The 22,087-nt window shown below is 36.8% G+C and overlaps 1 protein-coding gene across 21 annotated transcripts in view; it reads left to right on the top strand.

Annotated features, from left to right (window-relative positions):
• Positions 1–22,087, top strand: part of LOC105495767 (tubulin tyrosine ligase like 5) — a 291,082-nt gene that overhangs the window by 84,076 nt on the left and 184,919 nt on the right. For 17 of the 21 annotated variants that reach the window (XR_011625701.1, XR_011625700.1, XR_011625699.1 and 14 more), the window contains 4 exons: positions 6,155–6,217; positions 10,759–10,797; positions 17,554–17,711; positions 19,006–19,312. Coding sequence is in view for 17 of the 21 variants with exons in the window: in XM_011765492.3 (XP_011763794.2) it covers positions 6,155–6,217; positions 10,759–10,797; positions 17,554–17,711; positions 19,006–19,312 (567 nt within the window). In the remaining 4 variants the exon portion in view is untranslated. The remainder of the gene's footprint in view (positions 1–6,154; positions 6,218–10,758; positions 10,798–17,553; positions 17,712–19,005; positions 19,313–22,087) is intronic. The other 4 variants (XM_011765497.3, XM_011765495.3, XM_011765493.3 and 1 more) reach the window with 1 other exon arrangement.

Genomic DNA, 22,087 nt, shown 5'->3' with positions numbered 1-22,087 from the left:
CAATGTGCATGACTCATTTTTGTATTTTTTATAGAGATGGGGGTCTCCCCTTGTTGCCCAAGCTGGTCTTGAACTCCTGAGCTCAAGTGATCCATCTGCCTTGGCCTCCCAAAGTGCTGAGATTATAGGTGCGAGACACTGTGCTTGGCCACAACTGATTTTCAGCAGTTTGATTATGATGTGCCTTGGTGTCATTTTCTTCATGTTTCTTGTGCTTGGGATTCATTGAGCTTCTTCATCTATGGGTTTATAGTTTTATTCAAATTTGGAAAACTTTTGGCCTTTATTTTTTCAAATATTTTTTTTCTAATGTTCTCCTTTCCTGTCTTCTTTTGAGACTCTGGTTACATGTTGACTTTTTACCACAAATCTGGCTGTGCTCATGTTTTTTCAGACTTTTTTTTCTCTCTTTCTTTAGTTTGGGTTGGTTTTGTATTTGTGTGTGTCTCTAAGGTCATTCATCATTTTGTCTGCAGTGCCTAATCCTCTATTAAGTGAAATTTTCATTTCAGATATTTTATTTTTCATCAGTTTTTGTGTCTCCTTTTTCTCTTTTTCGTTATATTCGTGATTTCCTTTACATTTTTGTTTACATGTTATAATACTTATAATAAATGTTTTAAAATATCTTTTTCTGTTATCTGTCATTTTGGGGTCTCTTTCTATTGACTGATTTTCATCATGTTTATGGGTCACATTTTTGTTTCTTCACATGTACAGTAATTTTTTTAATTGAATGCTAGACATTGCAAATGTTATATTGTTGAGTGTTTGGATTTTATTGTCTTCTTTAACCCCTTTTTTAATTTTTATTTTTTTTTGGTCAGGCACTTAAGTTACTTGTAGATCAGCTTATCTTTTTCCGGTTTATTTTTAAACACTGTTATGGTTCGTTTATAGTAGCTTTTTGTCTAGACCCAGGTTAGCTCCTCCACTAAAGACTCTCTGGGGGTGTCTGTTAAATTACCCCCACGATCAGTGAGATCTTTTCATTCTGTCTGGTGGAAACTCAATTTGCAACCTCATGTGAACTCTGGGAATTATTCAGCTTACACCTTACCTTCTCCTTAATTTGTTCTTTATTCTGATAGTTGCACTTTACTCAGCCTTGTGGACTTTCACCCTATACCTAAGCAGATTTGTTTTCACCCGAAGATTCAAGGGGTCCCTCATGATGATTTTTGGATATCTTCTTCTGCACAACTTCTTCTCCAGGACATTGCTTTGAACAGTCTAGCCACTCCCTAGAAATCTGATTTCTGTTATCTCTTTTCAGAGACAGTTATGCTCTATTTGCATTTCCTCTCTTTCTATATAGTCTGGAAATTGCCTTTAGGCAGAAATGTAGGGCAGTTGTACTTCGTGTATTTCCCTCTGTCAGAGATCACAGTCCTGTGCTGCCAGTTGTTTAATAAAAAATAGTTATTTTGAATAACTTGTAAACTTTTCTAGCTGTTTATGGTAGGAGAGCTTGTCCTGTAACAGTTATCCTCTCATGTATAGAAGCAGAATTCTATTGTTTTGTTTTAATCACTTTAAAACTTTTTCTTAAAAAAAAAAAAAAAGACATGTTCTATGTACTCTTGCTTTTTTCATTCAGCGTTTTATAATTCAGGTTCATGCTACATATATTTACAGTTCATTTTTTTCAGTGCTTTATTATATTTACTGTGTGTTTATATTGCTGTTAATTTTTCTGTTCTCCTATTGTTGAGGATTTGACTTATTTCTGGGCTTTTGCTCTTAAGGACAGCCGTGGTACAAATATTCTTGTATGTGTCTGCTGGGCATGTATCTAGGAGTGGAATTACTGGGGCTTAAAATATATGAACCAGTAAGTGGCTTGGTGTTGCTCATTTCAGATCCCTTGCTGAAGTTTTTATATAGGCTCAGTGCCTTAAAACATGTGAATGTTCTGTTTTAAAAGATAATGCTTTAGGAAAAAAGGTAATGCTGAATTGTTTCCCAAAGTGACTGTGTAAACTATCAGCAATGTATGAGAGAGTCTGTTGATCCATATCTTCTCCAATTGCAATACTGTCGGACTTCTTAAGTTTTGTCCATCTAGTGGGAGTAAAATATCTTATTTTGGTCTTGATTTGCATTTCTATGATTGCTAATAAGGTTGAGACTCTTTGTACTTGTTTATAGGCAACACACTTTCTTCCTCTGGTGACTGCATTTTAACCTAGTTGGGATGTTCGTGGTTCTAAGTACAGAGGTAGAACTTAGAAGAATAAAAGAAAAAGCCATTTTATAAAATTTGCTTGTTTTGAAAACCTAGCTGTTCATAGAGAAATCATCCTTTTATCTTTTAAAATATGCTATTCATGTAGTTATACTTTATGAAGACCTAGGAATTCAACAGAAAAATATTACATGGGTTTTCTTGAAAATTATATATATATATATATATATTTTGAAATGTTTTTTTAAAAATTTGAATTTTTGCATTTCCTGGAAAGCATATATTTTAATTAATGAAAGGCGGACCCTTTACTTTTGAGTATTTCAAGATATAGGACCTTACTTTGAGTATCTTTTTCTATGGAATCAATTTCAAATAATCTTGGGGTCTCTTAAGGAAGTCCAACAATGATACCTTTCTTTACTAGGTTGGTTTTGAACCAGTTGAGAAATAAAACAAGGACTAAAATAGATGGAAACCAAAATACTTTATTTTTTACTGATAAAGTGTAGGTTGGGGGAATTGATTATAACTGTCTGCAAGCAAATGCACTTCCTGTTAAGCTTCAGAATTGGACAGACTTATATTCCTATTGTAAGCAAGGTTGGTCTGAGCCATGTATGGAGAGTGCTGACCCTATAGGAGCAGTAGAGGATATGTATTTCCTAAGGGGGGAGTAGCTCCCAAGAGAAAAAAGAGAGGTGCTCAGTACATCATTTTCTGTTTATTTTTCCTAAATTACCAATCACATTGGTAAGTTACTCTAACTCTCTTGGTGCGTTCTGAGAAAAGAGGCTCAATTAATATTCATATTAATTGAACTGCCTTTACATAGAATGTGGCAGATATGTTTATCTACTAACAAATGTGCCATTTTATTAATACATATATATTATCAACAAATGTCTAGCGCTATGCTTAGTTCTTTGGCGTATAAAATAAATATCAGGTGGGATCCCTGTCGGTTGACAGTTAACAGTATGTTTATGGAAAATTACTTACACATATAATAAGAATAGCTTTATTACTTTATTCTTAATAATGTTCTTAATAACAAGAATAGCTCATATTTGTATAGCTTTTTGTAATTTTAATGCCCTTTGTATACTTCATTGTTTCACTCACATTTTAATGACAGGGAGGGACACTAAGGCTCAGTAAAACAATGTGACTTGTCCATAACCACACAGTGAGACTTGGGTCAGATATTCTGATCTAGATCCTCCTTTTTTCCTGCTGCATCATACAGCTTTCCTAGAACAAAAAGTTTGCTCTGTATGCACAGTTTATGACAGGTCCTCAGGCATACAGTAGAGACATGGTAGGGCATATCAGGGAAGGCTTTGTACAGCAGGGTAGACTTGACCTGCTTTTTGAAAGGTGTAGTACAGTAGAAAACTCCTTATCAGCAGAGGATTATCAGCAGAGGATACCTTCCAAGAGCCCCTGTGGATGCCTGAAACTGGACGGTACCAAACACTTGACCCTTAAGCAACGTGGGTTTGAAGTAAAATTATACATGGATTTTCTTCAAACTCTGCCACCCCGAGACAGCAACTAGATCTTCTTCCTCCTCCTTACGATTTTAATATATTTTATTTTCTCTAGCATACTTATTGTAAGAATACAGTATGTAATACATATAACAGGCAAAGTGTGTGTTAATCCACTTTTTATGTTATCGTTAAGCCTTCTGGTAAACAGTAGGCTATTAGTAATTAACTTCTTGGGAAGCAAAAGTTATATGTGGATTTTTGACTCTGTGGCGGGGCCAGTGCCCCTAAACCTCTTGTTGTTCGAGGGTCAACTATATGTACTATGTTTTTTCCTATATATGTACCCATGATAAAGTTAAATTTATTAATTAGGCACAGGAAGATATTAACAGTAACTAATAATAAAATAGAGCAATTAAAACAATATTCTGTAATACAAGTTACGTGAATGTGGCCTCTCAAGTATCTTATTGTTCTGTACTTACCCTTCCTTTTGTGATGATGTGAGATGATACAGTGAGATGAGATGAAGTGAGGTGAATGCCATAGGCATTATGATGTGGTGTTAGGCTACTGTTGACTTTCTGTATTCCTGAATGTGTGCACCCATCCCTTACTTGCAGTAAATGGCTTAGAGTCCCTCATTTCAGATCCCTTGCTGAAGTCTTTGTATTGGCCCAGTGCTTTCTCGCATGACACACTGCTGTCACTTGTTCATGTCTTCCACCCCAAAATTTAATGTCTTTTCCACCTGAGCACTTATCATGCACTGTGGCCATCACTTTTGCAGTCTGAGGTGTGACAGCAAAACTAGCATGAATTTCTTTCGTCGTCTTCACGATATCATGGATAGAAAATTTGTTTTTATTTTAGCAGCTCCAGCGTATGATTTCTTTTTCCTTAAGTCAAGAACTTTTACCTTTTTCACCAAAAGGAAGTACTTTACAGTTCTATTTGGCATATGCAGATTGCCAGCATCACTACTCTTGTCTGTTGGGGCCATTATTAAGTAAAATAAGGATTCTTTGAACACAAGCACTGCTAAGTGATTCATGGGCCTGGAGTGTCTACAGTGCAGAGACGCTAGACAAAGGGATGATCCACATTCCTGGTGGGAACAAGCAGAATGCATGAGATTTCATCACACTCCTCAGGACAGTGCATAATTTAAAATTTATGAGTTATCTCAGGAATTTTCCATGTAATATTTTCAGACTTTTGTTTACTGTGGGTAACTGAAACATGAAGGAGGACCACTGTATAGATGTAGAGGAGATATGGGGAGAAGGTATCCAGTCAGAGGCAAAAGATCAGTGGGAGCTATGAGAGTGTTACTGGAAAGGGGTCCCCATCCAGACCCCAAGAGAGGGTTCTTGGATCTTGTACAAGAAAGAATTCCGGTGAGTCCATATGGTAAAGTGAAAGTAAGTTTATTAAGAAAGTAAAGGAATAAAAGAATGACTGCTCCATAGGCAGAGCAGCCCAAGGGCTGCTGGTTGCCCATTTTTATGGTTATTTCTTGATTGTATGCTAAACAAGGGGTGGATTATTCATGCCTCCCCCTTTTAGACCATATAGGGTAACTTCCTGACATTGGCATGGCATTTGTAAACTGTCCTGGCGCGCCTGGGAGTGTAGCAGTGAGGACAACCAGAGTTCCTCTCAGTGCCGTCTTCGTTTTGGTGGGTTTTACCTGGCTTCTGTACTGCTCCCTGTTTTATCAGCAAGATGTTTATGAGCTGTATCATGTACAGACCTCCTGTCTCATCCTGTGACTTAGAATTCCTAACCATCTGGGAATGCAGCCCAGTAGGCCTCAGCCTCATTTTACCCAGCCCCTATTCAAGATGGAGTTACTCTAGTTCAAACGCCTCTGACAAGAGGATTCTAGGGAGACTTGGCTGACTCTACTGTAGGATCCGTGTCAGGCAACTGTGTGGAGAGAGTGTGAATGAATTGATGTTACAGATGATCCAACTTTTGAAACTTTGGAAGAGAAAGTATTTGCCTCTAGCAGTAGACATCTAGGAGTCACTGAAAGCTCTTAAGTTAGGGAATAACATGATTGAAACAGTCTTTTATCTACATTTTCAGGCCCTTTATGCGTCTCCTATTCCCAGTTTCATTTGACCTATATATAAATTTTCGTTAATTTTTCTTTTATCTTTCAGTATTATTTTCTGAATTTAGCATATTATCTATTAATCCAAGAAATGCTGGTTTTTCTTTCTGTTTTCTAAATTAAATCCTCTTTTTCCTTATTCTTTTTATTCTATTTGTTTCTGTTCTAGTGTCTTACAATTTAAATTTGAGCAACAGTCTTTTCCTTTGCCACTTTACAAACAGTATATTTCTTTAAAAACAGTATATAAGTACCCCTGTTACTTCTGTGCTTGATTCATGGTTTTATTTCTACATTTTCCTCTTGAACTAGCTTAAGAAATAACCGGTTTCTTTCTTTGCCTTTCAGGTCCTACCTCGAGCATAAGACCTCAATGAACTATATGCTGGCAACACGCCTCTTCCAGGACAGGTAGAGATTTGCTAAACTTTAAATTTAGGACTAGATCACAAGATTAAAAGAAAGTACATGTAAAAGAAGGAAAGAGACCTTATAAAAGTCTTTATGTAAAATCTCTGCTAGAAAAAAAGTCCTGTAGAAAGGATGATATAATGACTCATTTTCCCAGAATTTATCATGAACTCTCAGCACTTTGTAACATTTCCAAAAGACAAAAATTAAACTATAACAATCTTTGAGCAATTTTAACAGATGCCTTAAACTTTATTCTTCTTTAAGGAAGGCCTTTACTCAGTGCCATTATACTTTAGATGCAGTTTTAATAGACATGATTATTTGTTTTTCTAGACCAGAAGAGATTAGAATTATCAGATTGGAAAAAGTAGAGGGGAGGTAATTCATAAAGTAAATACACTGAAACTTTTATAAGAAATGACAACTGATAATCTCAATACAAGGGAAAATAGAAGGAAATGATGGAAAACAGACATTGGAATTTAAATAGCACAGCAATCAGGGCTGCTTAGTTCCACATACTTTTAGCCCCTGAGACATAACTGCATTGCACTATAGTTCATTAATTGATTATCAAAATAAGGCACCCTAGTTATTTAGAGAAACCTATATTATTTTGATGTAGGTTTCAAAAAAAAATCCTTTTTTGAAGGATTCTTAAAATAGATACCCATATTTTAACCATCTGCAATTTCATGATCTAGTATCAGGAAATACATGGGATTTGCAATTTGTCTCTATAAATTTGTGGTAATTACGATTAAGTAATGTAGGTTCTAAAGAAAGAGATCTTTGGATTTATGTAGAAGACACAATCTCATTTCTTGATATATATAAAACCTGTGGGTTTTTCCTCCCCTAAACTTTTACAAGGTTTCTTTTACCTTTAGAGTTTCGATACTTTACCAGGATGTGTTCCATTATTTTGGTTATGCAGTGAGTGCAGCCTTTCAGTCTTTCAGCTGTGGGAAGTACTTCCCTTATCCCTTCTTTTCTCTCCTTGTGGAATTCCTGTTAGATAAATTTTGGCTATAGCCTCCATATTTCTTTACTGTTTTTATACTTTTGGTTTTGCCTCTTAGCTTTAAATTCTTGGAGATTTCTTGGATTTTGTTTTCCAAAACTAAATTGGTCTTCATATCTATATCGTTATTTATTACCCACACAGGATAGGGGTGTTTAATTTAGTTTTTTATTTTGGCAAGTGTGTTTTTAATATACAAGAACTATTTTTGCTTTTTGAATAGTTTTAGTATTTCATGGATGTAATGTCTTTTCAAATCTCTATTTTAGATGGTTTAAAGTTCCTTTCTGTTTTTTTGCATTATTTTAATTCTTATGGATTAGTTGTATTTATTCATCTTATTCTTTCTAGTTTTAACTTTTATATATCTGCAAATGTATGGTGATCTCTGTCCAGTCATATTTAGAAGTAATGAACTGTTTGCTTAAGACAGGTAGTTTGCTTCACAGATTATGTAGGTCTGTTTCTGAACTGACGTGGACCCTGCGCTTGAGGCTGGATCTTTCTATACTTGGGTTTCCCAGGAAGGGGAAGGAGGGCAGAGTAGGCATTGTGGGGACCACTACATTAGCCAAAATGAGGAAGCATCTGCCTAGGAGTAGCCAAAAATAAACAATTTGAGATATAATAATACATGTGCCTCTTTGTTAACATATTGAATAGTAAGAGCTAGCAGCAGATCTGATACCTACCGTAATTTCAAAGAATGATAAATACTGACATTATTTCAAAATTGTTGTAATAATTCTAAAGTAATATGAAAATAGATGCATTATTTCTTTTGGTAATGAAGTCACATTAATCCACTACTGTGGATAGTTTCCTACATTTATATGGAGGAAATGCTAAATTTCAATTAGAGGATGTAAGTTTTTTTCTATCCAAGTTTGTATACTCCCTGCATTCTTTCTTCAGGCCCCAGTTAACAGCTCCTGCTTATGAAGCTTTCTAAAAACTTTGATTAAAAAAAACATAATTTTTCCTGTTTAGCTAAGAAAAACCCTCATGATCTACCCATGCCTACCTTTTTAGCCTAATCATCACCTTTCCACACCAACTCATGGCCATTTCTACTTGCTCTTATATACATCCTTGTTCTTACAAACTCCCCTTCTCTTGGAATGGCCTTCATTCCATCCGTAAATTCTTCTAACTTTGTCCCTCCTCCTCTATCCTAGATTAGGAAGAGGTACTCCCAGCCCTTCTTTTATCCTAACTCAGTCTAATTTAGATTCCCAGATTGTATAATTGCCTATTGACTAATTTGTACTTTCCAGGTTGGCTCTTAAGAGTAGGTACTTTGTTATGTTCATCTTTGTCAGTATCAAGAACCTACCGCGTGGTAGGCACACACATGGAAACATGCACTGAAAAAAATGAGATTGTGTTTGTAGCAAGTCCTCGTATCTTCCAATAAATCTATTCGCTCATCAATCTGAATTGATGTTTTCTTTCTTGCAAATCTAATTAATTTTGTTATTGTTAGAACTACTTTCAAACTAATTCTCTACTCATTTCTTTTAGGTTACTTTTGACTACCTTCCTTACTTTCTTGACTCCTCCCCAGCCTACCCACCCTGTCCTGGCAAACAGTATCTTACATACTGTCTTACACTATGGCAGTAGCTTTAATGCTGGCTTATGTCCTGTTCACCCCACCCCACCCCCACCCCCACCCAGAGTGAAGTGTTGGTACTTACTAAAAGCTGCCCAGGTAATGATAATGTAAAGTCATGATTGCCAATTACTGGAGAAAACCATTATCTGGGTGAAAAACTTAAAATCATTTTGAGACTTTCTGATGATTACCTGACAATATCAGGACATTAACATGGATAGAAAACATGGGAAAGGAAAGACAAAACATCTTGGTGAAGACTTACCTTTTCACTGGATTTTTCTTTACATGTCATCTACATTGCATTTGTCTCTACAAAAAAACCAATATCAAAACACGTTATGTGACTCTATATAATATTTTTGAAATGACAGAGTTTTAGAATGGGGAACAGATTAAGGGGCAGGGTTTAAGAGGTATGGGTAGTTATAAAAGGGCAACATAGGGGATCTTTGTGGTGATGTAATCACTGAGTATCTTTTCTGTGGTGGGTAGATGAACCTACATAGGCAATAAAAGTGTACTGAATTAAAAACACATGTACATAAATGAGTACAGGTAAAACTGGGAACTTTTTTTTTTTTTTTTTTTTTTGAGACAGTGCCTCACTCTGTTGCCCAGGCTGGAGTGCAGTGATGCAATCTTGGCTCACTGCAACCTCCTCCTTCCGGGTTCAAGCAATTCTCCTGCCTCAGCCTCCCAAGCAGCTGGGATTATGGGCTCATGACACCACACGCGGCTAATTTTTGCATTTTTTAATAGAGGCAGGGTTTTGCCATGTTGGCCAAGCTGGTCTGGAACTCCTGGCCTCAAGTAATCCACTCACCTCGGCCTCCCAAAGTGCTAGAATTATAGGCGTGAGCCACTGTCCAGCCGGAAATTTTTTAAGAGTGTTAAATGAAAGGAACTTGAGAGAGTTTTAAAAGAAAAACAAAACCCTATTTTAACATGAGTAGCACTCAATTTCTGTGGTTAGAGCCCAGCCCTAGTTTAGAGACAATGGAGAGTATCTTTTTTCAGTAGAGGTTTGTTGTTGTTGTTGTTTTGTTTTTTTGAGATGGAGTCTCGCACTGTCGCCCAGGGTGGAGTGTAGTGGCACGATCTTGGCTCACTGCAACCTCCGCCTCCCAGGTTCAAGTAATTCTCCTGCCTCAGCCTCCCAAGTAGCTGGGATTACAGGTGCACACCACCATGCCTGGCTAATTTTTTGTATTTTAGTAGAGACGGGGTTTCACCGTGTTGCCCAGGCTGGTCTCAAACTCCTGAGCTCAGGCAATCCCCCTGCTTTGGCCTCCCAAAGTGCTAGGATTACAGGTGTGAGCCAATGCGCCCAGCCTTTTAATACAGAATTTTTTTTTAATTGTGGAAAATATATTTCTGATGAGCATCCCTTTTGAACCCCGTGAGAATTGAACTTGGTTTCTTTTCCTAAAACAGTTCAATGAAAGTAGAAAGAGCACTGCAGTTTGAGACCTAAGCCAGGGGCTCAGATGTAAGCCCTTTAAGCTCTGGCCATGGCAGGTCAAAAAAGTATCTTATCCTGCTCCTTTCTATAAATGGAGCTAATTAACAACCTTCTTCACAGGGTTGTTGTGATGAATAAGCAGTTTGCTTTGTAAATAGATAAACAAACACAAATAATTGTTACAATTTTTCTCTATAATTTGTTTGTCTTCTCTCTTGTTTTTTATTGATGTCCCTCCAGCTCACACCACTCTACTCTTTTATGAGAATGTTCTCAATTTATCTGTCTGCTTTTCTGCAAAGATGCCCTCCTTGGCCTAATTTCATTTTGAATTTCTGTATTAAAAATTTCTGGAGTACATGTGTGTGTGAACTCAAGAGAGACTATCTGAATAACATTCTCTAACCCAGTTGTCCTTTCTGCTTCTGTAGGGGAAACCCAAGAAGAAGCTTACTGACAGGAAGAACACGGTAATTGCCTTTTAAAAGTTGAGAAATTCTTTCCATGTGCATAATATGTGACCGTGCACAGACTAAGCATAATACCTTATATAACCATTTTTAGTTTGGTTCAGCTCGAATAGTAACATAAAATTTTTTTCTATTGAAAAAGTGTTTTGTGGCCACTTTTTACAAACTAAGTTTGAGATTTACTTCACTATAACTACAGGTATATTATTCTAACTGAAGATGGTATTCTCGTTTAGCTGTGTAAGAGAATTAATGAGATTTTGAAACTACTGTCATGTTAGATTCAAGTAAGAGTTTATGTTTTGGCCTTGACATGCCAGAGGCACACAGCTCTGTGCCTCATGGTACAGAGGAGAACCTGTTTCTAGTTTGCCACAGAACTGAAAGTATACAAAACACCTGTGGACTTTCATTTAGGCAGAGAGCCCTTTAAAGCATAAATCTAATTTTTCTTTAAAGAAGGAATATATTATGATTGTCATTTAGTTAAGGGCAAACTGAGATAAATCAAGTTTGTAGCTTGTTTCCAAATAGAAAGTCACCCTTGGTATATAAGTTTTCTCTAGTTTTGAGTCGAGAAATATGCTTTGCATAACATACTGCTGTTAATTTGGAAATTGAGAAAAAAGAAAAAAATCTTAAACATTAAGAATATATGAAGATCACTGAGTTCTGTTCTTCATTTTTTGGCACTCATTTTGTATTGCCATCAATAGGGATTTTGGGCTCTGTAAAGGTAAAAGCAAATGCAAGCTGGCATATGATAGACCATATGCTGGAGCATGAAACAAGTCCTAATATATTTAAAAGGATTAAAATGATATAGAATATGTTCTTTGGCCACAGTAGAATTGAATATCAATAACAATAGAAAATCTTCACATACTTGGGGATTAAACAACATTTCTAAATAATTCATGGGTCAAAGAAGAAATGATGAGGAAAATTACAAAATACTTTGAACTGAATGGTAGTAAAAATATGTCAAGTTATGTGCACTACAGCTAAAGTAGTACTTTGGGGGAAATTATAAGTTTAAATGCTTACCTTAGAAACTGAGGACTGAGATCAGGGTTCTAATGTTTAAGAAACTGAAAAAAGCAGAGTAAGTAGAAGAAAGTAGTAGAAGTAAGTAGAAGAAAGGAAAGGCAGAAATCAAATATAAAACAAACAATAAAGAATATTAACAAAATCCAAAGTGTGTTCATTCATAAGGTAGCATAATTGATAAACCCTTAGGTAGACTGATCTAGAATAAAGAGAAAAGACAGTAATTACCAATATCATCAGATAGAAAGGAGAGGATTTCACTATAGATTCAACAGACATAAAGTGGATACTAAGGTGAGGAAAAAGGTTATTAAGGCAATATTATTAGCAACTTTATTCCATTACTTTGACAACTTAGATGAAATGACAGTTCTTTGTGGTGGGGGGAATGTGGAGGCGAACACCCAAACTGATACCAGCTGAAGTAGAAATTTTGAAAAGCCCTGTATCTGTTGAGAAAATTGAATTTGTAATGAAAAACTTTCCTGTAGAGAAAACTCTGGGCTCTCTGGTTTCACTATTGAATTCTGTCAAGCATTTGAGGAATAATAGCACCAATCTTATACAGATTCTTTTAAGAATATAGGAAGGGACACTTCCCAGTTCATCTTATGATGCCAGCATGACTATGATGCCAAAACCTGACAAAGACATTAAAATAGAAGAAGCGAAAATTACAGGCTAATATCCTTCATGAACAAAGACACAAAATTTTTTAATATTTAGCAAATCTAATCTGCCAGTATAAAAAGGATAATACATATGACTGAGATTTTCCCCAGTATTCCCCAGTATTGCTTAACGTTTGAAAATTAGTCATTGAAATTCACCATATTAATTACAGGGGAAAAACTAGATTTATCTTTTCATTAGATATCCCAAAAAAGCAACTGATGAAATTCAACACATATTTATGAGAAAAACTCAGCAAATCAGAAATAGAAGGAAACTTCTTTAATTTGATAAAGGACTTACATGAAAAACCTATTGCTATCATCATATTCAGTAAAATATTGAAGGCTTTTTCTGTATGATTTGTAATAGGGCAAGATGTCCACCCATACCACTTTTATTCACATTGTACGTTAGTATAGTAAAGCAAGGCAGCAAAAAAGAAATGCACACAGATTGGAAAGGAGGAAGTAAAATGTCTATTTTTGGATGACATAATCAGGTTAGTAGAAAATCCTAAGGCATCTATAACTACAAGAACACAGAAGTGAACTTAGCAAGGTCTTAGGATACAAGATTGACATACTAAAATCAATTGTATCTTAATGTACTAGTAGTAAATAATTGGAAAATGAAATTTTAAAATATATTTACAACAGCATTTGAAAATATGAAATACCTAGGAATAAATTTAACAAAACATGTTTAATACCTATACAGTAAAAACTATTAAATAATACTGAAAGAAATTTAAAAAGACCTAAATAAATGGAGAGATATACCATATTTGTCGATTAGAAGAATTAATATAGTTAAAATAGCCATTTTCCTCAAAGTGATGTAAAGATCCAGTGCAATCTCAATCATTATTCTGGTGGATTTTTTAAAAGAAACGGACCAACATTTAAAAATTTATATTCAAATACAAAGGACTCAGAATATCCAAAGTAATCTTGAAAAAGACTTAAAGTACTTGACCTAAATACTGTAATTGTACAGTATTCAAGATACTGATCACATTGAAACAGAATAGAAAGCCCAGAAATAGACCCACATTTATATGGTCAAAGTAATCCAATGGTGAAAGGAAATTATTTTTTAAAAATGGGGATGGAACAACTGAATATCATATTTTAAAAAATGAACCCCAACCGCTGTCTTCCATAGAAATTAGAGATGATTCATAGATATAAAAACTATTACTATAAAACCTATTGAAGAAAACATAATATCTTTGTGACTTTGGGCTTGGCTGTTTTTAGACATGACACAGAAAGCAATAAAACACAAATAGTGTTATATTTTCTCAAGATTAAAAACTTTGTTATAAGATACTGTTAGGAAGATGATTTGGCAAGCCACTGACTGAGTGGAAATACGCATCAAACGTATCTGTCAAAGGATTGATATCTAGGAACTATCAAGAACTCCCACAACTCAATAATAAAAAGACCGTCCACCCAGTTACAAAAGGGTAAAATGTTTGAACAGACCCTTCAAAAGGAAGACATATGAGTAGCCAATATGCTCATGAAAATGCGCTTAACAACATTAGTTATTAGGGAATTACAAATTAAAACCACATTATACCACTGAACATCTAGCAGAATGGCTGATACTATACTGACAATACTAAATGTCGGTAAGGATGTGGAACTAACAGAACTGTGATAAATCGTCGTTGACAGCATAAACTGGTACAGGCACTCTAGGAAGCGACTGGCGGTTTGTTAGAAATACACAAATTTCACTTTGAGATCTACACAGAAGAAAAACGGCTTGTACAAACACGTTCATAGTAGCTTTATTCGTAATGCTCCAAAACAGGAAATAACATAGGTGTCCAACAGGAGAGCAGATAACTGTGGGTTATTCAGACAGTGACCTACTGCTCAGAAGTAAAATGGGATGAATACTGATACACACATGAGTGAATCTCAAAAGCATGCTGAATGAAAGAAGCCTTACACAAAACAGTTCATACTGTATGGTTTCATTTTTATGAAATTCTAGAACAGGCAACACGAATACATGATGAAAAATTCACAACTGTGATTACCTTTAGGACGTTAGGGAAGGATTGAGTGGGAAGTGGCATGAGAACTTCTGAGGTGATAGTAATGTTAAGAGTTTAGGTTATAAAGCTCTAGGCATTTGTCAGAACTCATTAAGTGGACATTTAATATTTGGATATGTCACTGTACGTAACTTTTAGCTTACCAAACACAGTTCTATAAAACAATTATTGAACTCTAGATAGTAATGATATGCATGTTGAAATGTTTAGGAGCAAAATGCAGTGATGTCTCTAACTTTGAATTGCTTTAAAAACTAGATAGATTGATGTATGAATGGAGGGATGTATGATTGAATATATACGTAACAAAACAAAATATAGTAAAATGTTAATTGTAGAAACTAGGTGGTAGGTAGGTATATGGTTGTTCATTGCATAATTCTTTAAACTTTTGTTTAAATATTTTCAAAAAAAAATGTTGAGGGCCGGGCGTGGTGGCTCACACCTGTAATCCCAGCACTTTGGGAGGCCGAGGCGGGTGGATCATGAGGTCAGGAGATCGAGACCATCCTGGCTAATACGGTGAAACCCCATCTCTACTAAAAATACAAAAAATTAGCCATGCGTGGTGGCACATGCCTGTAGTTCCAGCTACCCGGGAGGCTGAGGCAGGAGAATTGCTTGAACCCAGGAGGCAGAGGTTGCAGTGAGTCGAGATGGTGCCACTGCACTCCAGCCTGGGCGACAGAGAGAGACTCTGTCTCAAAAATAAATAAATAAATAAATAAATAAATAAATACATAAATAGTTGGAGAAAGTAAATGAGAAAGACGTAGCTAAAAGATAATCAACTCATTTTTAGGAAATTCAGTTGTTTATTAACCAATATTTATGGCAAGTCAGCTGTGTGCTGGACTATCTCATAAGCATCTAAGATACAGTGATATAAGACAAACATGGTCCTTGCCCTCATAGAACTATTATTCTGGCCTATCGGATTCATACTTTACCCAACATTCCCTGTCCTCCATCCCTTGTACTATTTAGGATTTATCTGTTTATCCAGGATCTCTTAGTTCCTAGTTGTTATTTTAAAGTATCTTTGGAGAAAGAGATTTGTAGTAGCTTCTCCATATCTCTGAGCTTTTAGCATTCATGTTTTCAAAAGTTTATTTTTTGAGTTTTTGTTGATAAAAAGAAATCTCTTTTTTTCCTAAAGAATGGAGTTCTTGACAATGTAGACAGTGTAATGTAGACAATATAAACTCTTGTTTTTATAATGAACAGTGCTTCATGAACGTAAACACTGGGCTTTAATTTATTAGGGTGTTGAATTAACTTCCACTCATTTAATTAGAATGACCTCAGACATTAAATTGTCTCCAACCACATTAAGTTTTTAAGAGACATGTCTTTGGAGAGAGAGTTTGTGTGTTTATGAGATAACGATGTCGGTGTTAAACTATGCCCATGTTTGTCCATACGGTTTTCAAATTTGACCAAGTTAAAAAAGAAATACAAAATTGACCAAGTTAGCCAGACATTATTAAATACATTGTTTAAATGATTTTATTTTTCTATCAGATTTATTTTATTTTCTTTATTATTGAAGTGGCTAAAAGTTTATTTCTATAGCTCTCTCTCTGTGTGTGTTTGTGTGTATGTGTGTGTGTTTGTGTGTGTGTGTGTCTGCTCTTTGAGACTCTGATAAAATACATTTGAACTATTTTTAAAGTTCGTTGATTTGCTTCCCATTTCTGCTCCCAGTGCCAGGACCTTCCTGTTTTTGGCTCTGTGTCCTACTCCGGAGACAAAGCCTCCAAAAGACTTACCATCCATTCCATCCACCCAGAAATCCCTATCAAAAAGGTCCTAAATAGACCAAATGACACAGCCTTTTTATTATACTCAGAGACTGAAAACTCCCAGAGGAGTTAGGATGATTTCTTGACCTCAAAGTGAACACACTTTGAGTTCTAGAGAGTTCAGAGCCAACCGATTCAATTTCGAGGTTGGGCGGAGAGAGTTGGCTACATGATTTCAGTCACTGATACAGATACTGCTTTTCTGACCTGGTGACCCAGAGCCCTCTCTTTGATGACTTGGTTATGGCTGTCTCTCCTGTATTTTGCTCAGTCCTTGTATAGATTGGGCCTCATATCAGTCACTCCCTGATTTGTGATTTGTCTTACTTTAATGCCTAATGTATCTGGTGCCAGCCCCCTTTCCACATCCCATTTCTCATTCTTGACCTGATGTATTTGGCCTTGTCCTATCTCTACTTCTTTCCCCTGTCTGTGCCTCTGACTCTAACTCCTGACCTGTACTTAATGCCTGTAAGGTCCCTGCCACCTTGCTTCACCTTCTCCTGTAGCTAATTAGGATCTTAAAGGAGGGTGGGTGCCTTGGCATTTCCTCATGTTGGGATGCTTGAGACTTGATAAGTCCCTAGGGCTTGGTAGTTTTTCACTAAGACACTTCTATGCGTCTCAGTCAACTCGGTGCTCCCTCGCATATTCACAGATCATCAGCCTTTCTTTCCCTCATCTGAACCTCTGCTAAATCTATATTGTTTAGATTTTATATACATTCAAAAGTATATTTATAAAATGCTGAGTAAGTTATAATGGATAGAAATGAAACAAACACCATTTGCCACCACTCAACTTAAGAATTAACATGTGGTCATTTTTAAGGTGTAAAGTATTTTAAGCATAAGGTGTTGGGTGGCACTTTATAATCCCTGCGGTAAAGTAATAATCAGTATCACTGAATACTTAAAGGTCTTAAACATTGTCTTTAGCCACATATCTTTTTCAGAATATTTAGTAAATTCAAATGGGTCACTAGTGAGGTTTTAACGTAGATTCTAGTGTTCCTCTTTATCTGTCAGACTTTTAGAATTCACTTGAGTTACCATGTCCGGTGTGTCAGCATTACAGAATTCTGGCAAGCATAGCCTTGGAATGAAAGAGAACTTTCTGAAGGTCGTAGCTACCATGTTGCTTTTCCCCTAGAATGACTGCCGATGGAGCGCCAGAATTGAAGATAGAGAGCCTGAATTCAAAGGCCAAGCTGCATGCTGCACTTTACGAGAGGAAGCTCCTGTCTCTGGAGGTGCGAAAACGTAGACGACGGAGTAGCAGATTGAGGGCAATGAGGCCAAAATACCCAGGTACCTGCTGGTGAGCTTTCACCAAACTCCCTTATCTGGATCCTGCCAGACTGAGTTAACCAGCTGCTTACTCAGTATTTTATGAGTCAGAATCTTCCTGATCACATACACCTTTTTTGTATAGTTTTTTTCTCTGAAACTTAATTTCCACAAAGTCTTAAGTTTTTAAACCTTCCACTCTATAATATTTGTATTGAAGACTATCTGAAACACATACATTTTGGCCTTTGCTCTTATGTCAGCATCATACAAATACCTGGTACTCTAGGAATAATATTAGCCTGAGTTTAATGGAATCCTGAGCATTGCTGTTCAGGTTTTTTGTAATTAGGTAAGTTCAGTTCCTTCTTTAACATTGCTGAATGGCATATTTCAGACAAAGTGAAATTTCTTTCTCTCCCAGCTTCTACAATGCTGTAGGTCTATTTGTAATTGACTGATATACTGATTTCCTTTTTTTTCTTCCCTTCCCTCCTTTGTTGAACATCTGTATCAGGCAGCATGTTAGTCACTGAGGTTTTGCTGGTAAATAAAAAAGATACGGTCTCTGTCCTCATAGAACTTACAAGGTGGTAGAGAAGGGCAATGAATAAACATAGGATACAAAGATATTCCCCTGTTCTTTATACCTCCATGAAGGGTGCTTTTTAAAAAAATCTCTTAACACACTGTAGAAATTACTAAGCCAAGGGTTTTTGGTTTTTTATTTATTTATTTTTATTTCTTGCCTTAAGTTATAAAAGAGCCATGATGAGAGTATGATGAAAAATATATACTTTAATGAAGATTATTAGTAGGTTTTAGAATATGTAAGATTAGGCCAGGCATGGTGCCTCATGCCTATAATCCCAGCACTTTAGGAGGCCGAGGTGGGTGGATCGCATGGGCCCAGGAGTTCGAGACCAGCCTAGGCAATCTGGCAAAATCCTGTCTCTACGAAAAATACAAAAATTAGCTGGGTATGGTCACATGTGCCTATAGTCCCAACTACTTGGAAGGCTGAGGTGGGAGGACTACTTGACCCCAGGACGTTGAGCTGTAATGAGCCGAGATCCTGCCACTGCCCTCCAGCCTGGGCAACAGAGTGAGAACCTGTCGCAAAAAATGATAATAAAAACAAAAATAAATAAGAGAATATATGAGATGAGAGAGTGACATGTGGTTGCTATTAATTCTGTGCCTCGTTTGTGGTTTGGTTTAGAAATGGGCTTTTACTAAAAAGAAAAAGGAAGGTATTGGGAGAGAGGAACATTTAATCCTTTTTTCAGCAACATTAGTGATTCTTCGCATTTAGTGATTACCCAACCAGCTGAAATGAATGTTAAAACTGAGACAGAGAGTGAAGAGGAGGAAGAAGTCGCATTAGACAATGAAGATGAAGAGCAGGAAGCTTCCCAGGAGGAGTCTGCAGGATTTCTTAGAGAAAATCAAGCCAAAGATACACCCTCATTGACAACTTTGGTAGAAAATACACCCAAAGAAAATCCCATGAAAGTTCGTGAATGGAGTAAAAAAGGTGAATGGTGCTGCAAACTTGAGACTCAGGAGCTGGAGCCTAAATTTAACCTGATGCAGGTTCTTCAAGATAACGGCAATCTTAGGTAAGTATCTTTTATAATTATATTAGTAAAACTGATAACAGCTAACTTGTACTGTGTACCAGGTACTATTTTAGTGGTTTTACAGTCATTTTTCATTTAATATTTACAGAAGTCCTATGAAATAATGACTGTGATTAGACTTTGCTATCATTAAGGAAACTGAGCCTTAGAGAGGTTAGGTAACTTGTCTAAAGTAGAGCTGTGATACAAACCTGGGTCTCATTGGTTGGGCATTTGTGTCAGTCACTGAGTATAAGGTAACTGAGACAAGGAGCTCAAGCAGCTCATGGTTTAGTATCAGAGACAGAGAGCTTAGGCCATGGCCCCACTACAAACAAAGTGGTCTTAGGACATAGAAAAAGAGTGATTAGTCTGGCGTGGCAGGGCTAGAAAGGCATTATAGAGGAGGGAAAATTGGAATCAGGCCTTGACTGATGAGTAGGGTTTCAGGAGCTTTCGGAAGTGATGGTTAAGTGTGGGGGTGCTAGGTAGAGGCAATAAACACGTAGAGGTGGCCAGGCGCGGTGTCTCACACCTGTAATCCCAGCACTTTGTGAGGCCGAGGCGGTTGGATCACCTAAGATCAGGAGTTCAAGACCAGTCTGACCCATATGGAGAAACCCCCGTCTCTACTAAAAATACAAAATTAGCTGGGCATGGTGGCACATGCCTGTAGTCCCAGCTACTAGGGAGGATGAGGCAGGAGAATTGCTTGAACCCGGGAAGTGGAGTTTGCAGTGAGCCAAGATTGTGCCATTGCCTTCCAGCCTGGGCAACAAGAGTGAAACTCCATCTTATAAAAAAAAAAAAAAAAAAAAAAAAAAAAAAAAAGACTTAGAGGTGTGATAATACAGTCATTAATTAAGTCCCTCGGTGAGTTTTTATTGAGCACCTGCCCTATGCCAAGAATTGTGCTAGGCCATTTCACATTACTATGGGGACCAAGATGGGCCTGGAGCTTACAGTCTAGTGGGGAAGACTGACAGTCACCAAAGAAACAGGGTCATTTCAGGTCATGAGAAATGCTGTCAGGACAATAAGATGGTGTAATGTTAGAATGTAATTGGGCAGAGTTACTTAATTGCAGTGATCTGGCATGAAGAGGTAACCTTTGAGGTAAGTCCTGAATGATGAGGAGTCAGTCCTGTGAATATTAGGAGGCAGAACATTCCCAGCAGAATAGCAAGTACAAAGGCCCAGACATTATAATGAGCTTGGTGTGTTTACAAAATACAGACTAGAAGAATTACATGGGGAGAAGAGCATGGTAAGAAATGAGACTAAAAAATTGGATGTTGTTAAATTGTGAAGGGCTGTAAGAGGAGCCTGAGCTTTATTTTCTAGATGACTTTTAAGCAGATAAATGATATGATGAGATCTTGTTTTAGAAAGTAAATCGTGCTTGCATTGTGGGATAGTGAAACTAAAGGCGGGGGGGTGGGGGGGGGCGGTGAGTAAGGGACTGTTAGAATTGTCCAGAGCCAGGAAGATGAAGGCCTTGATCAGAGTAATGGCTTTAGGAATGGAGAGAATGGGATGGACTTAGTAAAATTTGCAAAGTAAAATTGATGAGACTAAATTTTTCACATTTGGAAACTTGGTGGTGCCTTCGGTCCATATAAGGAACAGGAGTTGGTTTCATGATAAAAACAATGAGTTTGATTTAAGACGTAGTAAGGAAGTGTTCTGGGCTGATGTCCAATAGACAGGTGAAAATACGGCTTTGTTGGTGGAGGTTGAACAGGATTGTATAGTTGATAGGGAAAGTCTTCAGAATGGGTAAGATTGTTCACAAAGTTATTTGGTTCAGCAAGGATAAAAAAGAGAGAATTGAGCCCTGGGGAATACCACTGTTCAATGGGTAAGTCAGTAAAAAGATCAAGAAGTAGCAGTTAGAGCAATAGACATAACATCAGAAAGGAGTAGTATGGTAAAAGCTGCAGAATGAGCGTTTCAGGTCTGTAGAGCCTCAAACAGCCCAAGTTAGATGAATAGTGAAAAGAGACTTCTGGATTTGTGACCTAGGGCCAGCTGAGTAGGTGGAAGAGCAGTTGTGAGCAGAGAAAATAAGAAAGCAAGTGTGAAGTAACTTTCTAAGGGTTTGGCAGTGAAAGGAAGGTAAGAATGCATCAGGGAGACAGCCAGCTTAAAAAAATGGATTTTTTTTTTCTTTTGAGAAGAGGTTCTGGAGCTTGTTTATAGACTAAGAGGAAGGATTTGAGGATAAGAGGATTAGAAATGCAGAAATGGATATATTGGTAGAGAAGAGTCCTAAAGGAAGGTGGGAAGAGGCCAGAGGAGGGAATATCTCTTCCTATAAGTCAGAAAGAAAGTGCTATGGGATGAATGAAGTTGATGGAAGTTTAAGAGCAAGAAATTTTAGGCATTTATGCATGATAGTCTTTATTTCTAAATTAGAGGCCAGTTCTTATACTGAAAGTCTGGATTGGAGTACCATGGGATAGAGTTAAGATTTGGAACGGTGTCATGGAGAATAAGAATAGTTCTGTCAGTGGAGAATACACTAAACTCAGTCAGAAGACCTGGGCTCTGTCTATTTTAGTGCTACCAACTTGCTGTGTGGTCATAGGCAAGTCAAAGAGCTTCTCTAGGCCTCAGTTTCCTTTTCTGTCAACCCAAGGTATGGAGTTAGACAAGTGTTTTTTCAAACTTCTTCCTAGAAGGAAAAAAGATTTCACTGAATTGAAAATAGAGCATTTGATAACCACTGGACTGTATTCTAAGGTCCTTTCCAGCAATAACATTCTGCTTAGT

Source organism: Macaca nemestrina, chromosome 7 (assembly GCF_043159975.1).
Source record: "Macaca nemestrina isolate mMacNem1 chromosome 7, mMacNem.hap1, whole genome shotgun sequence".
Classification (NCBI taxonomy): Eukaryota; Metazoa; Chordata; class Mammalia; order Primates; family Cercopithecidae; genus Macaca; species Macaca nemestrina.
Note: the sequence above shows the minus strand (reverse complement) of the source record. Positions and strands in the feature narration are given on the sequence as shown.